At 36.1% G+C, this 22,486-nt stretch overlaps 4 protein-coding genes and 1 non-coding gene across 8 annotated transcripts; 2 read left to right on the forward strand and 3 right to left on the reverse strand.

Moving 5' to 3' along the window:
• Positions 1–334: 334 nt before the first annotated feature.
• LOC111023187 (NADH dehydrogenase ubiquinone 1 alpha subcomplex subunit) lies at positions 335–3,138 on the reverse strand. 3 transcript variants are annotated; one of them, XM_022300565.2, is made up of 3 exons: positions 2,929–3,138; positions 2,692–2,804; positions 335–616 (listed from the first exon to the last, which is right to left on the reverse strand). In XM_022300565.2, the coding sequence occupies exons 1-2, from the start codon at positions 3,034–3,036 to the stop codon at positions 2,712–2,714; spliced, it is 201 nt and encodes a 66-aa protein (XP_022156257.1). In that variant the 5' UTR covers positions 3,037–3,138; the 3' UTR covers positions 335–616; positions 2,692–2,711. The 3 variants fall into 3 exon arrangements, with proteins under 3 accessions (XP_022156257.1, XP_022156256.1, XP_022156255.1); XM_022300564.2 differs by having other exon boundaries at positions 335–622; XM_022300563.2 differs by having other exon boundaries at positions 335–628; positions 2,929–3,137.
• Positions 3,139–6,734: 3,596 nt separating this feature from the next.
• Positions 6,735–12,223, forward strand: LOC111023186 (RNA-binding KH domain-containing protein). Its single transcript, XM_022300562.2, is given in 8 exon segments — positions 6,735–7,062; positions 7,198–7,286; positions 8,952–9,103; positions 10,568–10,684; positions 10,827–10,850; positions 10,852–10,944; positions 11,127–11,270; positions 11,680–12,223. Coding segments are annotated over 8 exon segments (846 nt in total). The 5' UTR covers positions 6,735–6,982; the 3' UTR covers positions 11,827–12,223.
• Positions 12,224–13,853: 1,630 nt separating this feature from the next.
• TRNAY-GUA (transfer RNA tyrosine (anticodon GUA)) lies at positions 13,854–13,948 on the reverse strand. Its single transcript has 2 exons — positions 13,912–13,948; positions 13,854–13,889 (listed from the first exon to the last, which is right to left on the reverse strand). It is a non-coding gene; the product is annotated as a tRNA-Tyr (tRNA).
• A 54-nt stretch (positions 13,949–14,002) lies between these two features.
• Positions 14,003–15,818, forward strand: LOC111023180 (alphavirus core family protein (DUF3411)). The gene is made up of 2 exons (XM_022300556.2): positions 14,003–14,233; positions 14,425–15,818. Exon 2 carries the CDS (start codon positions 14,468–14,470, stop codon positions 15,551–15,553), a length of 1,086 nt encoding a protein of 361 aa, XP_022156248.1. The 5' UTR covers positions 14,003–14,233; positions 14,425–14,467; the 3' UTR covers positions 15,554–15,818.
• Positions 15,819–16,273: 455 nt separating this feature from the next.
• Positions 16,274–22,192, reverse strand: LOC111023165 (ZIP metal ion transporter family). 2 transcript variants are annotated; one of them, XM_022300534.2, is made up of 6 exons: positions 22,085–22,192; positions 20,493–21,237; positions 19,830–20,114; positions 19,149–19,277; positions 18,090–18,187; positions 16,274–17,485 (listed from the first exon to the last, which is right to left on the reverse strand). In XM_022300534.2, the coding sequence occupies exons 2-6, from the start codon at positions 20,967–20,969 to the stop codon at positions 16,672–16,674; spliced, it is 1,803 nt and encodes a 600-aa protein (XP_022156226.1). In that variant the 5' UTR covers positions 20,970–21,237; positions 22,085–22,192; the 3' UTR covers positions 16,274–16,671. The 2 variants fall into 2 exon arrangements, with proteins under 2 accessions (XP_022156226.1, XP_022156227.1); XM_022300535.2 differs by lacking the exon at positions 22,085–22,192 and adding an exon at positions 21,695–22,043.
• Positions 22,193–22,486: the final 294 nt, after the last annotated feature.

Below are 22,486 nucleotides of genomic sequence, written 5' to 3' on the forward strand. Positions count from 1 at the left end.
CACCCACCTACCACCCACATGATCCAGAATAATTCCAAACTAAATCGGGTGGGTGCTGCCAAGTTTTCTAATGCCCTCTCACACCAACATTTCCACCACTATTTAATGCAAGGTCCACTTCTCAACAGAAACTCAAACTACACGAAGAAAATCATTATTTCAGTATCTATGTCTGTAAGCTTTTTGGTGGTCACTCTTATCTGTAAACAGCTACTGCCATTAGTTTGTGAAAACTGGAGAGTAGCAGTACATCAAACCATCTAGCTTCCTACCACTCTCATTCTTGGTCTATATCATGCATTCCATATAGGGACGGGTGAATGAAGACAAAAACTTACAAGAACTCCAGGCTGTTCATTCATCAATCATTTGAGTACGGGGTACCTTCTGCTCAAGAAGGCAAGAGCCAGTTCCAGAAAAACAAAAACTCAGAAGTCAACATTCAGGAGAACATCTACTTTGATATTTAAAGTAATTCTTGACGGTCGATTATGCATATGTTCAGGTTAAGATAGAAACAATGGAGTATGTGATTGAACGTCATCGCACAGACATCTGCATTCTGCAACAAACACTTTTATTCATTCCTTCATCAAGAGTGCATCCGCCACAACTCCTGCACCTAGGACTACATTAGCGTTAGTTCTGATTTCAATAGTCTCCTAAAGTATAGTGAAGAATTGAAAGGAAAATAAAAGGGGCCAAAACTCAAACTAGGAGTTCCCTTAACATGCCACATAAGCTCAACAGGAATATAAGACTGAAGTCTTGCACGAAACCAATATGTGAATGTGTGCATGTGAGCAAGGAGTTTAACAAATGTGCAAAAAAGTGTATTTTGAGTTTCAAGGCTTTAGATAGCGAGAAAAGGGTTCTGGCAAGGTTTAGATGAATTTCCATGTTCTACAAAAGACGTTACTTGAAGTGATATTTCAGCAAGAAACCACTCCAGTGCAGTAGCACCATAAAAGTCACTCCGATTAAAAGAGGAAACATGAGTCATTTCTATTCAATGCCAAGAACTGTTCAGATGGGATTAGAACGGCCTTTAGATATGAATGGACAAAGTCCCAAAACTTTAAGAACTTTATATCAAAATGGGCACTAAAGCTGCCACAAATCTAGATTTCTAGATACTCCGAGAGCTAAGCTGACACACAAATAGTTCTTCATAGGGGGTGAACAGTTGGATCCAGAAAACCGATCACAGGTGACACTCGTTGGTTGGTTTGAACCACATGTTAGTCGGAGTGGTTGGAAAGTGTCTTTCCGATTAAACAACCAACAGATTAAGAAAATAAATTTAAACCTTCCTATGCTCCTCAACATGATGTCATCTGGCTTCACTCTTGCCTTCTGTTATATATATATAATTTTATTATCACTTCAATTTTCTGGTTCACACACTGCACGTCCTCCCCCACACTACTCAAATATCAGCCAGTCCTAACTCACTAATACCACGCAGTAGCCTCCCCTAACTATCAAACCTCACTCACCCCCCCCCCCCCCCCCCCCCCCCCTGGCGCCCTCTCAGGCTCAGTTCTCACTTTCTGTCACAGATCTACCAGACTACCACTACACAACTCCACTCTTTCAGTTGTAGCCCTCTCAAGCTCAATTGTCAATTTCTGTAACAGTCCTCTCGTGCAACAACTCTCACTCTCTCAGTTATAGCCCTCTCACACATCAATCTCTCTGGACCTCACTCACTCTCATCTTGATCTTGTCTCTCAGTTGCATCAACTGAGGTCACCATCGTCGCCACCGTTGTCCGTCTTTGTAGTCCCACCATTGCTGACCAACCCAACCTCACTCACTCCCATCTCATTTCGGTTTTGATTGAAGTTGAAGATCAATCCGAAGGCCGGAGAGTTGGCTTAAATGAACCACCAGAAACTGTCTATTTACACTATGTGGAAACTGATAGGTCAGTTTTAGATGTAAGTTTGGTCCCAAAGGCCAAAACCAACACCAACTAACCGACGTGCACCCTTATTTCTTCCTAGACGCCTGAAGGATTTCTGTTTGTAAATGCACAAGTTTTATAAGCTGGATACTTCTCTTTACACGGTTAACAGTTATTCATCTAATCAACTACCACTACTGGTAGCTAATAAACGACTAACTGAATAACATAGCACCACAATGGACACAGAAACTAGCTAAAATCTGACATCATATTTTGTGGGGACTACGAATAGAAGAGCTTTTGATGGAACGGATAGACATTTTTAAAGATTTGGGATCTTACGGACCATGTGACCTTCCCCCTCTTGGAGTACCTTCTCTAAGGCTTTTTCATAATTAGCCTCCTTCATCAGTTTGGGGAGAGCATTTCCACAACTCGTTTCGCTTACTTGTGAGATTGTCTTAATATTCCCTTCTGTATACTTCGTTTTTCCATAGAGTTCTATTTCCTATAAACATAAATATACACACTGAACCTCGAGTATCCAAATCAACTAGCTTGCAACTGTTTCCTACCACTATTTGCAAACATATCATTAAAAAAATATGGATACCTTTCATCAAAAGTCATACTGCATTTCAAATTTAACATTATCCAAATCCAAGAGATTTGAAACGCTACCCACCAAGAAAGAGGATTGTCCTAAGAGACACCCAAAACCAAAATTCCCAAAAAAGGGGGAAAAAGTAAAATAATAATAAAACCCTATACATACATACCCGGCGATGCAGGTCTAAAATTAACTATGGGAAGCGGCGGAGAAATTCTCCATGAGTTTCTTGTCCCTGCGTTCCATGGCAACGTCCCACATATCATTACCGATGTGCTTCGGCTGCACAAACAACGAACAACAGAAACCCAATACCGGAAATTTGATTACAGATCGTTGATCGAAACCCAGAGAAAAAAGAAAAAGGGGGATCCAGTAAAATAAAGTCGAGTAAAAAGTAAAATACCCGGCCATGGGCGGCTTTGTGGATTTGATATTGAGCATTCCCCATTATACAGAGCATCCCAGCAATAATTCCTAGAGGAAGAACCGCTTCCATCCATATCCATCCCATTTCTCTCTTCTTCTTCTTCTTCTTCTTCCTCTTCTCCTCTCTCTCTACTGTGGAAATCTCGGAGGTTCCTTCGATGGCTGAACGCGCTCGACCATATGTCTCACAGAGCTCATGGGCATTGGATTGACTTCATTCAAGGCCAGATCCAGGCCTATTTTGTTTGGGCCTGATTTTGTTTGATGGGCCATTGTTTAAACGTGGCCCATTAAATTGAATTACCATATTCCATTTTTACCCTAGGTCTTTATCATTATTTTTTTTATGAGGTCGTGGTACAACAATCTTAACCGTACAAGCTTGAGCTGGACCTACTTATATTCTTGGATGTAAATGATGATATTTATACATATAGATCGTACAGTGAAGCACTGATGTTCGGATCGAAGTATATGGTTGTCTGAGCCTGGTTGATTAAATGTCTGTACCAATTTGATCAATATATTTTTTGAATTGTCTGAATATTAAAAGACTTAGACAAAAAATTCTTTCACAAAATAATTCTATCTTATTCAATTTTACTGGTTTTATAATGTAAAGTTTAGGGTTTTGTTATATAATCATATTCTATGTAACTATTTCCAAAACATCTTAAAGTGGATATAATTTAATGGTTAAAATATATATCCTTGACCAAAATATTATAAGTTCAGACCTCACTCCTACGTTGTACTAAAAAAGCAAAACTTCAACCATTAGGACTTTAATAATAAAATTAATTTAATGTTACTTTGGTTAAATTACAATTAATATAATCCTTGTGGTTTGGGCATAGTTTCAATTTAATCCTTATGATTTCAATTTGATTTCTATAGTTGAGTTAAACATCACAAACCGTCCCTAAACTGTCTTTTACTCACATGAAAAACTCGTAGTATTGAGGTAATAACTGTAGACGATTTGTGAGATTTGACTAGATCGTATGACCAAATTAAAATTTGTAAAATCATAAATAATTAATAATATTTTAGCCTATTATTTTGACGATCAATTTTTAAAGTATTATACTGCAGTTTTAGTCTATAAATATTGATTGTTGTGTATATTTAGTTCTTGAACTTTGAAAAAAAAAATTCAAAATATTACACCATACATAGAATGGTGGGAACTGAATATATATACGACCCAACTTCAGAGAGGTACACATATGTCTTAACCGTAAATTATGTTTAAACTAAAAAAAGAAGCATAAACTACATCTCAAAAATTTTGATCTTTAATTTGTTCTTTTGTCATTTAAATATTGAACATCACATGTTTGTTATATTAACGAGTTATGATTTAACCTAACATGACAATTGAGTGCGATAGGTCAATTGGATACAATAAATGTTGGAGACCAACAAATAAGAATAAAGATAAACAATGGTTGACGACATGATACATCTTTTGCTTTATTTTTTACACCGTATTTTTTCCATCAACTTTATGATGTTTCATGTTAAATTATTATTTGTGTTGTGGGTAAAAATAGTCTTATCACGTGGAGAATGGAGAAGGATAGAAAGGACTGAGTCTCTCTGAAGATTAACTAAGAGAGGACCAACCTTCCTACTTAGCCGAAAAGTCACAACCTCCAGCTGAAAGTCTTACCTGTTCTAAGCTTATGCACCTGACAAGTCGACCTTCTGAAAAACATCAGTAACGGCAGTCAGATACCCTATTGGATCCTTAACCTATAAATAGAGTGCTTCACCCTATATCACATTCTAGCTCGGTCTCTATAATAAGGTCAAACTTAAGCTGACTTAAACGTCAGAGTGTTTACTTTTATTGTGCATGTCTTTCCTGGCAAAGTAGCAATCAAGCTCGTTCTAGTCGTCTCTGTTGACCAGTTCTGACCTTGGTTGATTTCATTGCATAAACAGTTATTCAAATCAATATATCACATTAATATTTAGGTTAACATATTATTTTGGTCCTTATATTTTCAACTTTGATTCATTTTAGTCTCTCTATTTCTAAAATGTTCATTTTTTTCTTATGTACTTTCAACTTTGGTTTATTTTAGTCATTGTATTTTTAAAACATTCTTCTTGGTCCATGTACTTTTTATTAGGAAAATTTTGATCAATATTTATAAAATTTTAATACAAAATTCTATACGCATTAAAAACTCTTTAATATAAAATTACGGCTACATTTCAAGTAATATATTTGAGTATATTGCCATGTCAAAATTGTGATTGAAAAACAAAATAAAACAAAAATTAAAGGACCAAAATGATCCATTTCTTAAAGTAATAACTATCTCAAAAGTATATATATTAAAATATACAAAATTAAAAAAATAAGAAGTACAAGAAATAAAAAATAAAAATATAGAAACCAAAATAGTATTTTAACGTAATATTTAATTAATAAAAGCTAAAAGAACACAATTAAAAATATAGAAAATCCACGTGCACAAGATATTAAATTTCAAACTTTATAATTTCATTTGCAAAACGTTATAGTTTGGAACTTGAACAAAATAATAATAATAATGTTAAATAAATAATAGGGAAAAAAAATAAAATGTGGACTCCAAACTTGTCTTATTGTCCAGTTAGATTGGATTTATTTACAATCAAACCCTTGTATTTGACTAATTTTGCAAGATAGGACCTCTCCTCCGCTCATTTTAATAACTCGGGACTCGACCTTCATTGAGTGCATGGTGAACACGTGTCGCAAAATGAGAACGACGAATAATAATTAATTATTAAATATGTTTTTTTCGCACATTTATTAGACAAATAAATAAATAAACGCACAACTTTTTAATTGTTGTCAATTGGAGTATGTTTAAGGTACTTGATCCAAAGGTAAAAATTCGAATTTTCACCCTTACTCAAACAAATAAAATTACCTTTTAATTGTTTTACTCTTACATTTAAAAATCAAATATGATATCTATTTTTCAAATTTGTAATACAATATGTTAATTAATGTAAAATAAAATTTTATCTTTTAAATATATATTTATTTCTTAATTTATTTTGAATTTCTATTAATATTTAGAAGCTACAAGATCTGAACATATAAATACTAGTAAACTAGCCTCCTTAATTAAAATATAATGATAGAATAAAATTAAATTCAAAATATCGCAGCTACTTGAACTTTCAACAATCAAAAGAGATTTGTGAGTTAAATTTAATACTTTACTCATACATATTCTGTAATAGTGATCCCACCTAATCCAATGTCAATTTAAGATTTAGGTAAATGAGCCTATTGTTAGTAATTTTAAATGATTATATTTTTCTATTAAACCCTGATTAAACTAAGACCTAAAACTTATTGACATACAATGAAAGAAAAATGACAAAATTAAGAGATAAACAAATTAAATTAAAGATATAAATTTTATTTTAAAACTTAAAAGTTTGAAAATAAATTATTGCCCACTATCAGGTAGTCCTAAAATCAAATCTCTACTTCAAATTTACAACAAATACAAAAAATATCATCTAAAAAAATTTTAACATCAAATTTTTTAGTACATCAAATAAATTTTTGTAATTTGAATATAATGTTTAATATACAAAAATACCATCTAGCAAACAAAAAATGCAAAATTTTAAATACAAATTTTAATATATTATTCTTGAACCTTCAAGCCTATTAAATTAAATTTTAATTTCATAAGTAATAAAAGAGAAATTGGGGGAAAAAAGGAGAGAAAGAAAGAAAATTAAATAAAATTAAAGAGAAAAAAGAGAGAGAGAGAGAGAAAACGACGACCATTAAGAATCATAGATTTTCCTGATTTCGGGTTCCATATTTACAGGCGTCCACCCTTTTCACTCCAAGCTCCGCCTCCGCCTACTTCACACCGTCGACGGAGGCTCCGTCTTCTCCGGTGACATCGCCGCCGCCCATCGGCCTCCACAACCCTCGTCCACTTCCAAATCCCTTGAATTCTCTGAATATTCATTTCTCTCCCTGTTTAATTTCACAGGCCATGTCTGGTCTGTACAGTACCAACTTCTCCCCTGCAAGAGCTGCCTCTCCTCACATCAGAAGTACTCCTGATGTCGATAGGTACTCCGCTTGATAATTCTGTTTTCGAGAATTTTTTCATCTTCTTCTTCTGCCTTGTTAATTGTTGGGTTTCTTCAGCTTGACTGAGTTGAATAATCAATCAATTCACTTCTGTTCTTGCCGTGTAATTTGTAGTCAGTACTTGTCGGAGCTACTGGCGGAGCATCAGAAGTTCGGTCCCTTCATGCAAATTCTTCCGATCTGCAGCCGACTTTTGAATCAAGGTCTAGGAATCCTTCTCTCAATTTTGCCGTTTTGCACATTCTTTTTAGTGTTTTTTAGCTGCTTAATTGTTGTGGAGATATGTATGTCTGTATGTTTGGATCGGGATGGCCGGTGGATTTTTGTATTTCTCTTCAGTCTTTTACAGCGATCGCTCTCTTTGTTTTCCCTCGCCCTCTACTTTTGACTGTTGAATTGTGCATTTTTCAGTGATGGTTTCTTTCACATTCTATACGGTGGCCATGCTTGGTACTGTTTTTGGGTTTTTGATTAATGGTTGACCCTTCTTTTATATTTGTTTGTATCTGTTTACCTTGTGTAGAAGAAAGAAAAATGTGCGTTGGGGTTTACTTCTTATCATTGTCCAATCTTTCAAGTCTTGCTTTTTCCCCCTCCATTTACTTAAAAAAGTAGAGATGGGTTGTTTTGTGTTTGTTATTTTGTTTTTTAATAAAAATATAAAAGTTTCACTTGAAAATGTCGTTGAAAAGGATATTTTTAGATATTATAGTGGGGTGTTTTCTTTTCTTATCCTATGGTTAATTTCTTTCACACTCTACACTTTCATTGATATTTTATAAAACTAAAAATAAGAAACCCGGATGAAGAAGTTCTAGTTTTCAATTCTTCATGGTTTGAATGTTGGAAATGTTTCTGAAAATGAGAAATGAGAGATAAAAAACATTATCAAATGCACATGCTTTTTAAAAATAGATGGCAAGCAATAGAAAGCATGGATTAGAGACATTATTAATCAAGCCCTTGGTCTCTTACTTCAAGTTAAAGTGCTTGAGCATGTTTTTGTTGGAAATCGTTGAGTCAATCTGAGCGACTTTCATCTTTTAATTAAGCAGACATGTGCATATTGGTTGATTTTGTTTTGACTTGTGGCGTTCTTGACTCGCTCTTCTAATTGGTTTTCTACTTAGCATGTCTAAGTTGAGTTTGAAAGTGTAGAGGGAAAAAAAAACCTTAGCTACTTCTGAAGGCTGATTAATTCTTCTAGCACATGAGATCCCAAATCTTATACATACCCATTATGGTGGATTTGTCTTCATAAATTTTAGAGATATATTTTCCTTTACAAAAAACCTCTACAAATGCACCACGCCATGAACCATTTTACCACTGAAAGATCAAAAGCCTTCTCATTAGTGGCAGATGTTCAAAGAAATCAAATTCACATGTTCCCAATCTATTATTTGTTGGTCACTTTATAAGACTTTGACCTTCCACATGAGAGTTCAAGGCTGCATATTGAATTTGGAAAAGCTTTGCAAGTGAAATGAAGGCTAGTATCTTCAGGTCATGGAGATATGCACTAGTTTTAAGATATCTATGTGGGGAATGCACTTTCGGAGATCTCCTTGGATTCTTTGGCTTGTTATAAATTATAATCATATAATGTTCCAAGGGTTAAGTTTCAACCTCCATTTAAATTGCCAAATACAATATTGATATCTCCATCTTGTTCTTAACAGTATGATTTCTTTGTTCTCCTTCCAAACTGATCTTGTTATAGAGTTCAGATTGTTTTGAAGTATCCTTAATTTCTGGTGTTCTCTGTAGATATTGTGCGAAGAAATTTCCATATCTTCCCTCTTTTCATATATTCTGCCTTTCGATTCTGTTGGCAACTTCTCTCACTTCTAGCTCTTTAAATGCAGAGATATTGCGGGTTTCTGGAATGATGTCCAACCAGGGTTTCTGTGACCTTGATAGGCTTCGGCATAGAAGTCCTAGTCCAATGGCTTCTTCAAACCTTATATCTAATGTTAGTAGCTCAGGTCTGGGTGGCTGGAATGGACTTCCTCAGGAGGTAATTACTATTGTAGCATCAAAACTTCATTTGTAACTGGCTCCTGATAATTGTTGATCCCATCATTTTGAGTCTAACTTTACTATGTTTTGATATATGGGTTAACATATGCAATAATTTTAACTTGATAATTTAAAGGTAACATTGTAATTCCTCTCTGAAGTAGCCTTATGGCTTGAGGGATTGGGGTCTGCAATAAATGTGGCAATGTGTCATTATTAGTAGCTTGAATTATTACCAAAGCTAGTTTGTTACCTTTTCCTTAAATGAATTTTTGGGATATAAGCATTGAGAGAAGAAGCAGGCTTAGAGGTAAAGGCATCTACTCCTTTCCTTGAGATTGGAGATTCAAGTTCTCATTCCCCCTCACACTACTTGTACTAGAAAAGTTTTTTTTTTTTTTTTTTTTTTTTTTTTAAAAGAAGAAGCAGGCTTGACGTTGTCTTTGACTAAGTATTTGTTCTGGAATGGAATACACATCTCATAAATTGCTAGTTTTTTCTCCATTTTGTTCATCATTTATTTTTGCGTGTTTGTTTTCAATAAGGTAACTTCATGTTCCCCAATACATCCATGTGATAATCCTATTTAACTTATTAGCATCTCATTTGCCCTCATAAATGCTCGTGTTACTTCATTTAGAAACAAATATAGCTTTCATTTCCATTTCTACTATCTAATTTTCAACAACAGTATTGTTAACCTGAAAGATCTTGTGCCGTCTGGACGCCAAACCATGCAGCAGTATTGCTCATTAATAGTGAAAGTTGCCTCGAACGTCGAGATCTTACTTTCTGAGTACTTTATTAACATGTAACTTCCAACCTAAAATCTTACTCCAATGACTTTCTTCAGAAAAGAGAAATATAAAAAAAAAAGAAGAAGAAGAGAGAACTCCATTGAATTCCCCAAGTTTAGCTTGTGATAGTGCATATATTTCACTACTTTTCACTTGTGTGAATTGTCAAAAACTTCTTCACCATTCTTGACGATTATGTCTTAAACAGGTTGCCTTTGTTGGTCCTCCACTTTAAAATTCAATGAAAGCATCATCTATAAGATAAGACCAAACAGCACCTGTTTGGATGAAATGCAAAAAATAGAATAATATTTGTCAAATACGTATCTGCTGAAATATGTGTAACAAATATAGATAAACCCGCTGTTTATTGCAAAAGTTGGCCTCTTACTGAAACATTATTCAACGTAATTACAAATTTACAAGAATACTTGAATACATTACAATAATTTCTTTCCAGATTATCTCTCATGTTCAATTCTTTCCTCTACGTTTGGGATCCCCTGATTGGTTATTTTATCATCGGATACTGATATATCTTGTGCTACCAGTCCTCTTGTATGCTTATATATAGAATTCTATCTATGTTAATTACTCTTCTGAACAGTTCTTCTTAGTTGTTAAGTTGTATTAAGATGATATAACCTTTTTGTAACATACAACAGAGATTAAGTAGACCCCCTGGGATGACAATGGACTGGCAAAGTGCACCTGCAAGTCCTAGTTCGCTCACAGTAAAGAGGATTCTACGTTTGGAAATACCAGTGGATACTTACCCAAACGTAAGTTCTGTCAAAATAAAAGTTCTTTTATTTGCTGGTCGCACACTAGCTAGTAGGTCTAACCTGTACATGCACAAACATATTACTTAGTAAGAGGGTTAATATATTAATACTTGAAGTTTCTGTTCTTTGTGGATATCAGTTCAATTTTGTAGGGCGGCTTTTGGGGACCTCGGGGTAATTCATTGAAACGGGTGGAAGTTACTACAGGTTGTCGTGTCTACATTCGAGGGAAAGGGTCGATAAAGGATCCCGACAAGGTAATATAAGGATATTGCAATTTTTTATTCAATGTACGTCATTGATATTGAATGATGGATCTCTCAAGTCTAGTGAAGAGATATCTTGCTCTTCTCATTGGATTCTTGACATTCTGTTAGGCAGCAATATTGGTTACAAATTGTATTCTTAGTTAATTTTGTTCAACTTTTACATTGTCAAGGAAGAGAAGCTACGGGGACGACCTGGCTATGAGCACTTGAATGAACCGCTGCACATCTTGATTGAGGCCGATTTACCAGCCAATATTGTTGATATAAAGCTCAGACAAGCACAGGAAATTATTGAAGAACTGCTCAAACCTGTGGTATGTTTCCGAAATAGCTGTTTTAGTAAAGGCTCGCTTATTATTTTTTAGAATGTATGGTTTAGTTTTCCTTGAATTAATCCATAAGATGGCAACCTGGTTAGGCATCTCTGTCTTTCCTAAGAGAAGTTGTAGGTTTGAATTTCCACCTACGTATTTGTGGGTGATATTCTTAAAAAAAATTATCCAAAAGGTGTTTGTGGGAGTCATATGCTTGTTAGAAAGATGAAAGTTGCTTTCAACAGTCTATCTTCAATCAACTGGGCCAAGTTATCATTTACCTAGGTTGATCATATATGACCCACTACTTATCTCTTTGACCACTCATTCTGCGACAGACTTGATTCTGATTACTTGATGCGAATGCAATGTTAACTAATTAACAAGCATGTGAACCTTCCACTTGCAGGATGAGAGTCACGATTACATCAAAAGGCAGCAGTTACGTGAACTCGCAATGCTAAATTCGAGTTTCAGAGAAGAGAGTCCAGGACCAGGTGGCAGTGTCTCTCCCTTCAACTCAAGTGGAATGAAACGTGCTAAAACGGGTCGGTGAGCACTCATACCATAATGTATCCTAAACAATCTCTACCCGGGTCCATAATTCGGTCACTCATACCATGAAGCATAACCACCCGTGTGACATAGCAACGATAAAGGGGAGGCTAACTTCAGTTCCTGGTGAGCCTTCTGCTGGCTTTTTCTGTGTTTTCTTTAATATTTTTGACAGAGACTGGAAAAGGGAAGGAAAAAAAAAAAGAACAGAGTGGTAAAAGGAAAAAAAAATGTTAGTATTAGTAGGGGATGCTCCTCATGTTGAGTGTAGGGTTTTAATAGGTCAGTTTTCCAACAAAGTTAATATATTCATTGGATTTATTCTTGTGTTAGTAACTGGCTGAATGGTGTGTAGTTTTTTACGTTATTGATGGAAAAAAAAAAACAAATTTGAAATATTTGGTTAGGTATTGTATGCAATGTGAATGTCAATTATATTTTTGGACTGATACATAAAAAGAACAGTGCAAAAACTCATACGAAGTGCTGCTCAGTTTGTGTTGCTTTCAGATTCAGCATATATGATTCTTCTTTCTTTCAGTCATTATGTGAAAAAGTTGAAAACATGTGTTTCTTGACTGGCTGTTAGTTGATCTTGATCTCTATGAGCTCTCTCAGTAGGTAGGTGTGTAAGCGGGTCGGTTTGGTTTAGTTTTTGTATAAAACTGAAGTCTAAACGACAAATCGGTTCAAGTAAAATGAAAAATTGACAGATGAAATCTGTTGATACATGTGTTTCTTGACTGGCTTTTAGTTGATCTTGATCTCTATGGGCTCTCTCGGTAGGTAGGAGTGTAAGCGGGTCGGTTTGGTTTAGTTTTTGGATAAAACTGAAGTCGAAACGATAAATCGGTTCAAGGAAAATGAAAAATTGACGATGAAATCTGTTGATTGAACTGAGTAAATGTGACCAACAAACTGTTAGAATGGATTTAACTAGAGACGATTACTTGATTCCCTCTCTCAATCTTGGGAAAATTTATTGTACTTTCGTAAGAGTATGTAATATATATTCTATCCGTTCACACTATAATTTTTTTAAAAAAATAAAACTTAACTAGTAGTTTTTTATAATTATTCTATTGTGTTTGTGTTATTATCTCATCGTTCTTAATTTTTTGGTAATACAATTTTGATTATTGTACTCTTGATTTTAGTTCATTTTTACTTTTATTCATTTTAGTCTCATACTTTCAAAATGTTCGTTTTTGGTTCCTGTGCTTTGGAAGCAACTATTTTAATCTCTTCATTTTTATTTTTATTTCATTTCTTTTAATCACAATTTTAGCATTATACTTCACTCCTAAAATTATTTAAAGTGTAGTCATAAAATTGTACTATAGAGTTTCCATCATATTAAAATTTTACAAATAAAGATTAAAATGGTTACCTTTTAAAAGTACGAACTAAAATAGACGTTTTGCAAATATTGAGACTAAAATGAATAAAATTTAAAGTACAATAACCAAAATGAATTAAAATCAATTAAAATCGACAAAGTAGTAGTTAAACTTAAATAGAAGTAATGACATTTCTCGTATGGATTATATAAAGTAAGTTATAAAAACTTAAAAAGTATTTTGCAATTGTATGTTACACAAAACTTCTTTCTTAGAGACTACATCGTTAAGGTTTATGTAGCTTTGAGATGAAAGGATTCGCAGTCTAATTTAAATAAACATGCTAACTAATACATAGACTGACTTTCTAATTATAAGTTATATAAGCTCAACTCGTGAGTCACTAAACACTCTTTAGCGATTAAACAAGTCTCAAATTATCGAATTCACCAGACTTCAATTAATTTTCTCCCAATGACAAATTCAACTTTCTAATTACCACCCTAAACACTACACCACCGCCAAGTCTCAAAAATTACCAAAACCACCCAATGGAACAATTTGATTTTCCCCCAACTCAAAGGACTCAATTTTTTTTTTTAATAAACGAAATACAATGAATTTAATTCCAAATTGCATTGACTTAAAAAAAAAAAAAAAAAAAAAAAACCTTTTTGATGGAAAAAATTCCGACCTGCCGGATTCGAACCAGCGACCTAAGGATGGCTTTCAGGGTTTTTCACCTACTACAGTCCTCCGCTCTACCAACTGAGCTAAGGTCGGATTTGTTCATCTTTTCAATCTAAAATTTATTAACTCTAAACACGATGATTCGCCATTGACGGCGAAATCTTGTTAGGGTTTACAGAGAGAGACAGAGATTTAACAGCTGACGATCGACGCCTCTCCTCTCTATATATAGATTCCTCTGTTCACCAGTGGCGTTTTTTGACCGGTTTCCGCCGCCTACGCCGCGCTCCTCCGATGCCCTTTCCATTTCCAGCTACCCCAATTCTCCATCCTTCTTTTTGTTCTTCTTAGTTTCCGTTTCTTACTTCTCGTCTTGAGGTAATTCTCATTTCCCATCATTTTGTTTCCGTATATGTTATGTTGATCGTGATCTCTGTTCTGTATTGCCTCTTTCTCCCGTTTCAGATCTGATGAACATTTTGTGGAATTGGGTTGTTTTTTGTTTTTCTTTGCATGGTGGATTGTGATCTTTGGCTGAGTTTGTGTTGTTGGGTTTGCTTATTTTTCAGATTGCAGGAATTGGGTTGGTTTTTATAAGGATTTTGTAGGATCATGGCGGCCATGGCTCAGCTACATTGCTCCCTTCGCCCTAGGAATTACTATAATGTTCCGTGTAACCATGCTTACAACAACACTCCGGCTTTCTCTTTTCTTTCCGATTCATCAGTGATTCAATCGCGGACCCGATCTCTCTCTCTTTTTCATACGGATTTGACCAGGCCTAGTTTTCTCGCGAAATCTGAACTCTCTCTTGCTGGTGGTGGTGATGGTGGGGACGGTGTTGGCCGCGGCGGAGGAGGTGGCGGAGGTGGCGATAGTGGTGGCTGGAGCGATGATCGGGCGCATGGGGATGATGATTCATCGAGTTTTGGAGTTTTGGGATTGTTTCTCAAGGGGTGGAGATCCAGAGTTGCGGCGGATCCACAGTTTCCTTTCAAGGTTCTGATGGAAGAATTGGTTGGTGTGAGTGCTTGTGTTCTTGGAGACATGGCGTCCCGCCCAAATTTCGGTCTCAACGAACTCGATTTCGTCTTCTCCACCCTCGTCGTTGGATCTATACTGAACTTCACTCTCATGTACCTGTTGGCACCCACTGCAGCAGCTGGGGTAGCAGCCAAGCAGCTTCCTGCAATATTTTCAAGCTGCCCCACGAGTCACATGTTCGAACCCGGTGCCTTCACCGTCTTGGATCGATTGGGAACCTTCGTCTACAAAGGTACCGTCTTCGCTGCAGTAGGACTAGCAGCCGGGCTTGTCGGGACCGCACTCTCTAATGGCCTGATCAAGCTGAGGAAGAAGATGGATCCCGAATTCGAGACGCCGAACAAGGCACCTCCCACATTGTTGAATGCCTTGACTTGGGCCATCCACATGGGCGTCAGCAGCAACTTGAGATACCAAACATTGAACGGGGTTGAATTCGTGTTGGCCAAGGGGCTCCCCCCTCTGGCATTCAAGAGCTCTGTGGTGGTGTTGAGATGTTTGAACAACGTTCTAGGGGGTGTGTCGTTCGTTATCCTCGCTCGAGCGACGGGTTCGCAGAGCATCGAGCAGCCGAAGGCAGCAGCCGTGGAGTTAGATTCAGCTGATGAGAAAGAGAAGCTGTTGGAGGGGGATAAAGATGAGGAGTTGAAGTGAGAATGGGAATCAATGAATCCATTCAGATATCAGAGTTCAGAGTTGAGGCCTTTCAGCAAGAACTTGGTTTGGTTGATATATCATTTTGGCTTTGTCTCTATTGTTAATATATGCTCTCCATCATCTGTGGGTGTGACTAAGGAGTAAGAGGTAATTTTACTTTGCTTGTAACAATAATAAAGCCCAAGTATTGAGGATTACTATTTCCTGAGTTAGCTATGATCATGAGTTGTTTTTATAGGCAAAATTATGTCTTTTTGCTTCAGCTTTTCTGGGTTAGAGTTGATGCTCAAAAAGTTCTTCTTCTTTGGTTAGGGGTATTGAAGACTTACTCTGAATTTTTGTTTTGAAGTACTCTTTTTTTTTCTCCAATAAAAAGGAATATCGAAAGTTGAGGTTACTAAATGCTGCCAAATTGTACAAGTCAGGGTAGGTGAACCCATAATTGTACGAATTTGGGTAGGTCCCTAGGAAAGGTGATGTCATTAATGAAAATCAATGAAAGGTCCATTTTACCATTCATTTGTCAAATTACACCAAGTCGATAATCGATATTGTTAGAGCAAAGTAAGAAATTAAAAAAGAAGAATTTGATTAACTCGTAGTAACAGTAGCACTGTTTCTTCTCATTAGAGAAGGTCGAGCACGAAAGACGCATTCTCACAAAAAGTTGCAGTTTTTTTTCTTAATTACAAAATTTATTGATAAATTCCAACAAAATTAAATTCTTTTACATACCAAGCCATGTATATTATATGGTATAATAGTCACATAAAAATGTAAATGATTGTCATAAAAGAGCAGTTTGTTTTATCATTTAAAACTCAGCCTAAACCAATCTCCACAATTTCTTCTAAGGTATCATTAATAACATAAATAAAATCCCCTCCCTCCCTCCCTATCGTATAGAAGAAGAATGTAAAAACATGCACATTTAGAAATTAGAATTGCCCCTCTCCCTCTTTTCTTGCAAAGCACAGACATGAGTTTGCTTTCTTACCTGAGGTATGTGCTTTTCATTCACTTCTGCAACCTCCCGAAAAGTATCCCGTCCCATTGCGAGCAACACGCGGCAGACGACCTGTCAAAATAATTACAAAGACGAGTGCTACCGTTCATCATCTAACAGCCTCGGGTGCAGAATTGCAGTAAGGTGTGTGCAAGCAGACCAACTTGGTGCACATCAAACACAAGATGGCAAACCCCAAACCTATCACAAGTCCACTGCTACTTTTCTGTGTATCCAAATGCATTGCTCTCTTGATTATACTTCCGAAGCTTGGAAGTAACCCTCCGCAGGCCACCACCATCACGTGATCTAAACCACTGTAGTCGATACCTGCGAGTATTGCTCCGATGGCAGAGATCGGACCCACGAACCCAATTAGGGCAGCGCTCATGAGGGAGCCGTGCCAGCTATCGGTTGCCCCAAATATACAACTAGCAACTGCTGCGCCCCGAGGGAGGCCGTGTAGAGAAACAGGGAGAACCATGTGACGACCGAATCCGTAAGCTTTCGGTGCAGCAACTCCTAGTGCTAACCCTTCAGCTAAAGCATGAAATGCAACGGCTCCACATGATAGGAAAGATTGAAGGGTGTGCACACTTATTGGAAAATTGGCTGCAGCGGGTAAATCATTTGCTGAAGCTCTTTTCTGGCCAGCAAGCTTCAAAAGACTGGAATTCGAGAAGTGAATGAATGCAGCTCCTAACGTTAGAAGCGAGACGAGAGGGATAAAATCCATTTTTGAAGAAAAGAGTAGCTGTAATGGTCGCCAGGCACCGAGGATGAAAGCAATTCCAGAAGCAGCACCCATGAGCAGGGCATGCTGAAGATGGAAAGCAAGAGCAAATGCAACTAGAACAAGGCCACCAAGCAGAGGCCCAACGCCAAAAAGTAAGGAAACGAAGAAGCCAGAAACATCTTCCGAGCTGAAACACAAAAACATCAAATCAATCCAATTGAAGAAAATAACAATGACAAATATAAAGTTGAATCAAATTTTACACAGATTAGCATGGAGCTCCTGACCTCATTCTTAGAACTCAACAGCAGAATCACACATAGAAAGTTCTCACATCATTTAAAAAGCACAGGAATCAAGAGAAAAGAGGAAAAATTGCCCAACATTCCAATTGCAAGGCTGCAGTGCCTTTTATTCTATCTTAATGTTTGTAAAAGCTAGCTTGCGCACATCTCAAATCTCACGAGACAATTGGTTGACCTTACTCCACCGGATTCCCAAAAAAACTCATTGATATGGCGTGAACCCATTTCCTCTAAGCTATGAAAACTAAATTTTTGCCATCAATTTCAGTATGGTTAATAATTAAATTATTCATCTGGTTAAACTAACAGTAAAGATATTTTCATCATGCCAATTGTCACACCAAGACTTCATTTTAAATAGTCCTTTCCTGGTATCAGGTATGTAATCAATTTTAACTCACAAAGATAGGTGCTAAAGCCAAAAAAATATTAAAATAAATAATAAAATTAAGGTTAAAATGTTTTAAATAGAAGGATCAAACTCACTTGTATTCATGGGTGAAACTTTGAAACAATGTGCTTAGAGCTTCCATAAAAGCCACAGAAAGTGTGGCTGCAGATGCAACCTGTGATGGAGAGGCTTCCTGTAGCCATAAAGCAGAGAAAAACAAAATTACTAGCCCAGCGGTTAAAAAACTGCATAGCAACAAACCTAATTCACATCATTCCCATCACCCCCCAACTTCTAATTTAACATATAAACCTTTTGGAGTAATCAAATAAAAATTGAGACAAATAGCAGAAATGGTATACAAGCCATAGAATAGATGTTCACATATACATTATTAAAGAAAAGAAAGTTTCATGTCACTATGATCTCAGTTAAAACTTCATTAAAAGAAATCAGAGAAGCAAACAGCTGATGATTGAAAATGAATGTCACCAGAGTGATCATAACTTGTCTGAGGTGTCCTGCTACTGTTAAATAATAGTTTAATATTTTTTCTTAACCAGAAATCAGTTCTTTTTTCTTTTCCCCCCTTTTACAACTGGGGTATCAAAAGCCACTCTTTGCATTATGTACATGGCTAAACCCTCTCGCATGGGGAGGCAATGCCCACAAATAAAACTAGGTTCCAAGAGATAACAATATTTTAAGTTATTATGTTTTTACTTCAACCCACGACCTTACTTGAACAAGATTTGTTCCATAGGTTGTATACGTCTGTATCCTTGAGATCTAAAGAAAATTTCACTTCAGCCCAAGCCCTTGGATGATCTCTTCAAACATACCAAAGTTCTGTATCCTTGAGATCTAAAGAAAATTTCACTTCAGCCCAAGCCCTTGGATGATATCTTCAAACATACCAAAGTTCTGTATCCTTGAGATCTAAAGAAAATTTCACTTCAGCCCAAGCCCTTGGATGATATCTTCAAACATACCAAAGTTCTTAGGGTGCTTCGGGTAGTTTTATTTAGAAGAATGGTTAAATCCCTTTTGGGGTAGTTCTATATAGATTTTATATCTTTCAATTTTCTCAGTCTATATTCCATTCCGGGTTGACAGGAAAAAAATGAAATTGAGAATCTTAGAGCTGGGATTACCTTAAATGCATCTGGGAGGACCTCGGCGACCACCATCCATATCATACATCCAGCTGCAAATCCCGTACAAAAGGGAAGGAACTTATTAAATGCATCAGCACATATGAACGAGGGGACTGCTACAATAGGCTGAGACATTTAAATTGCAATAGAGTTAGGCTCAAATTATATTATTTATTTTTTGAGTAAAACATCATGTGGGGGTGGGGTTCGAACACACATCCTTTTGGTTAGAGATATATGCCTTAACCGATTAGGATCAAGTCGAGTTGAATTATATAATTCCAGCAAAGGAGAGAGTATATAATTTTCATGCCACGGAGTTGATGTGCTAATAGCACATCTACTACATCAAGCAGAACTTACCGAAAAATAACTTTACCGGTTCAAACAGCACAGTTTATAAAAATTGTATATTCACTAGGATCCATAGTGGTGACAAACAGATAACTGAGATTAATAAATTACAGATATTGAAAATAAATTTCAGAATCCCTTCCAAGAATAAGCATTCATTATGTAATGTCTACAGTCTACCCACCATAGAACCTGGACATTGTACTTGAACATATAAATTCTTGTTTACAGTGTATAATGATTCTTTAATTGATCTCAGATTCTTTTTCCAATTTGAAGTGAAACACAAGAGGCAAACAGCTAATCAATTTATATATATAATACCTGAGGTAATGATGTAATCACACTCCATAACAAGGCATTCTGTGGAGAGACACCCCTTGATGCAAGCACCATGCTTACAGCTAATCCCTCAGGTATGTTATGCACGGCGATAGCTAGCGTCACCAAAAGACCTTGAGAGAAACCCTTTGACCCCGCAAAAGAAACGCCAACACCAGAGCCCTCACCAAATGAATGAAGAGTCATTATCCCAATTACGAGAACAACTTTAGTTGCATCTGCACCTTTTATATCTAACATACTCACTTCTCCATATTGTTCAAGAAACTGAAAATCCACATATAGAAAGAATAAATGAGATTTTGATGCAGTAATCATACGATCGGGATAACAAGCTAAACAATAATGCTTAAACACACGGGTTTACTACACAATATACTGTTTCTTTTCATTACATCAATGAAAGGTCTCATTTCTTGGTTTAAAAAAACATGTACTGATTAGATTTTTAAATTTTAACTCTCATTGCCATTTAAAACATCAAATTGGATTTAGAGAACTTCCTACTAGTTACTTTCTGGCTTTTCTCAAATAAGTTTGCACCCTTTTTTCTTGACATGCAAATTAAAAAATTAACCAAACTTACAATGTAAACTGTAAAGAGCTAGGATAAGATATATTAATTAGAAAGATCAGGGCCATTACCTTCTTACAAAGCCAAATAAAAATTCCACCAGCTAAAATCCCAATTACAACCCAATTGCTAGCACCATGCTCCTGCCCTTCTTGTATGAGATCAAAGCTAGCAGCCAACATCACCCCAGAAGCCATTCCATTGCATAAACCAGCCCACTGCGGATCAAGTTCCACAAAGAAGAATGGAACAGCGCCTAAACCAGTGGCAGCAGCCATGGCCAATGTAAATACTGCAACAGTTGATACTGAAACTCTGCTCCCTCCTTTTCTCTCATTCAGTAAGTAGTTACCATCCTCAAAACCATACAAGTTCTCTGTACCAGAGCCATCTATAACCTTTATTCCTACATTTCTATCTGGAGCAGATATATGCTTTTGTGAATTTGAACGTTCAAACTCTGCTGTAGCACGACCACAGAACAGCAAGGAGAGTAGAGACAACAACAGAACTTGCTTAAAGCCCACTGTCATTTTTGGCTCATCCATATTTCACCCACTGATTACAACTTCATGAATTTGGTGGATGAACAGTATCTTCTCACAGGGATAATTAGAAACACATGTTTGTCAACAGGCACAAAGCAAAGAGTCTTTCACTACTTCACCTCAATCCTACAAGAGTATTTGACTTCTTCCGAGTCAATGAGCTTATAACACAACACTTCCAGAAACCACAATCCTTCTTCTATTCAAAATTTAAAAAACCACCCTTTCTTGTTAGATAACACTAGGGAGACGCCTTTGCAGCTATGGTCTGAATCAGAGAGTGATCATTAGAATAAGAAATTAACGCAGCATTATCAACCAAAAAAGAGGGAAAAAATGCAACATTTCTCAAATAACATGACCATGATGGTGATTATGTTCTCCACTTTCACCGGGTGAATGATGAAAATGGGGAAACGATGAAGCGCATTTTTATATCATAAGAGATATTATTTGCAGATCCAACTGTCTTGACAGACCAAGATAAGAAAGAGGAGCAATCAAAAGAATCGAAGAATGGTATGAGATAATTTCTAAAACCACCAACAAAGAGTGCTGGGATAGAATCACCTAAATAATATCCAATCCAATTTTCTGAACCGTAAATCAACAAATCTCCTACAAATACGCAAAAATCTTCTCCAAAATACAAATTAAAGAATACAAAGAAAGTGGCCGGCAGAATGAGAAGGTCAATAACAAAAGGATAAGAAATTGACGCTTACCACAAAGTCAACAACAATCCCTTCATGATGAAAAAATTGAAATAAAAAAAAAAATCGAACGTGTATCAAACTGCTAGATGTTCTTCACAACAATCAACCAATTCTGTGATCCAAAGCCCCAAAACATAATTTCTCAACATAAGGGAAGCGTTTCAAGCAATTCAAGACGAAATTGCAACAACCCTTTTAAGAACGACCAACGAAAGAAAGAAATAATGGGTGCAAGACGCAATCTTGAACGAAATTGAAGGCAATGAACAACAACACAATGCGAATAGAACCCTAAAAAGTCGAAATTGAAACAAGAACAGACATGGAAAGTGGAAATTACAGCGAAATCAAAGACGGGGAATTGACAAGAAGTAGAATTGGAAGAGAAATTGAACTTACAATGACAAATTGCGGAAAAAAAAAAGGCGCTCCCCACCTCTCAAGACTTAGGCGAAGGTGGTTGGTGGAAGGAATAATAGGAAGCCTTACCTCACCGCCGATCTTAAAACGGAAGTAAAATAAAAATTCCAACTTTGCTTTAATTATATAATTTATTTTTTAGTCCCTATATTTTAAAATATATCCTTTACTTCCCTAAATTTTAGATTATATTTTGGTTTAAATATTATTTTGATCCGACTTTGTTATTTTATTCAATGTACCTTTAAAACGTTAATTTTAATCTTTATATTTTCAACTTCGATTCATTTTAGTTAACGTACTTTCAATTTTTGTTCATTTTTGTCCTTATATTTTAAAAGCGTTCGTTACGTTTTGGTATTTGTACTTTTAAAAATGGAT

The sequence above is a fragment of the Momordica charantia genome, assembly GCF_013281855.1.
Source record: "Momordica charantia cultivar OHB3-1 chromosome 1 unlocalized genomic scaffold, Mcharantia_2.0 BLBB01000001.1, whole genome shotgun sequence".
Lineage (NCBI taxonomy): Eukaryota > Viridiplantae > Streptophyta > Magnoliopsida > Cucurbitales > Cucurbitaceae > Momordica > Momordica charantia.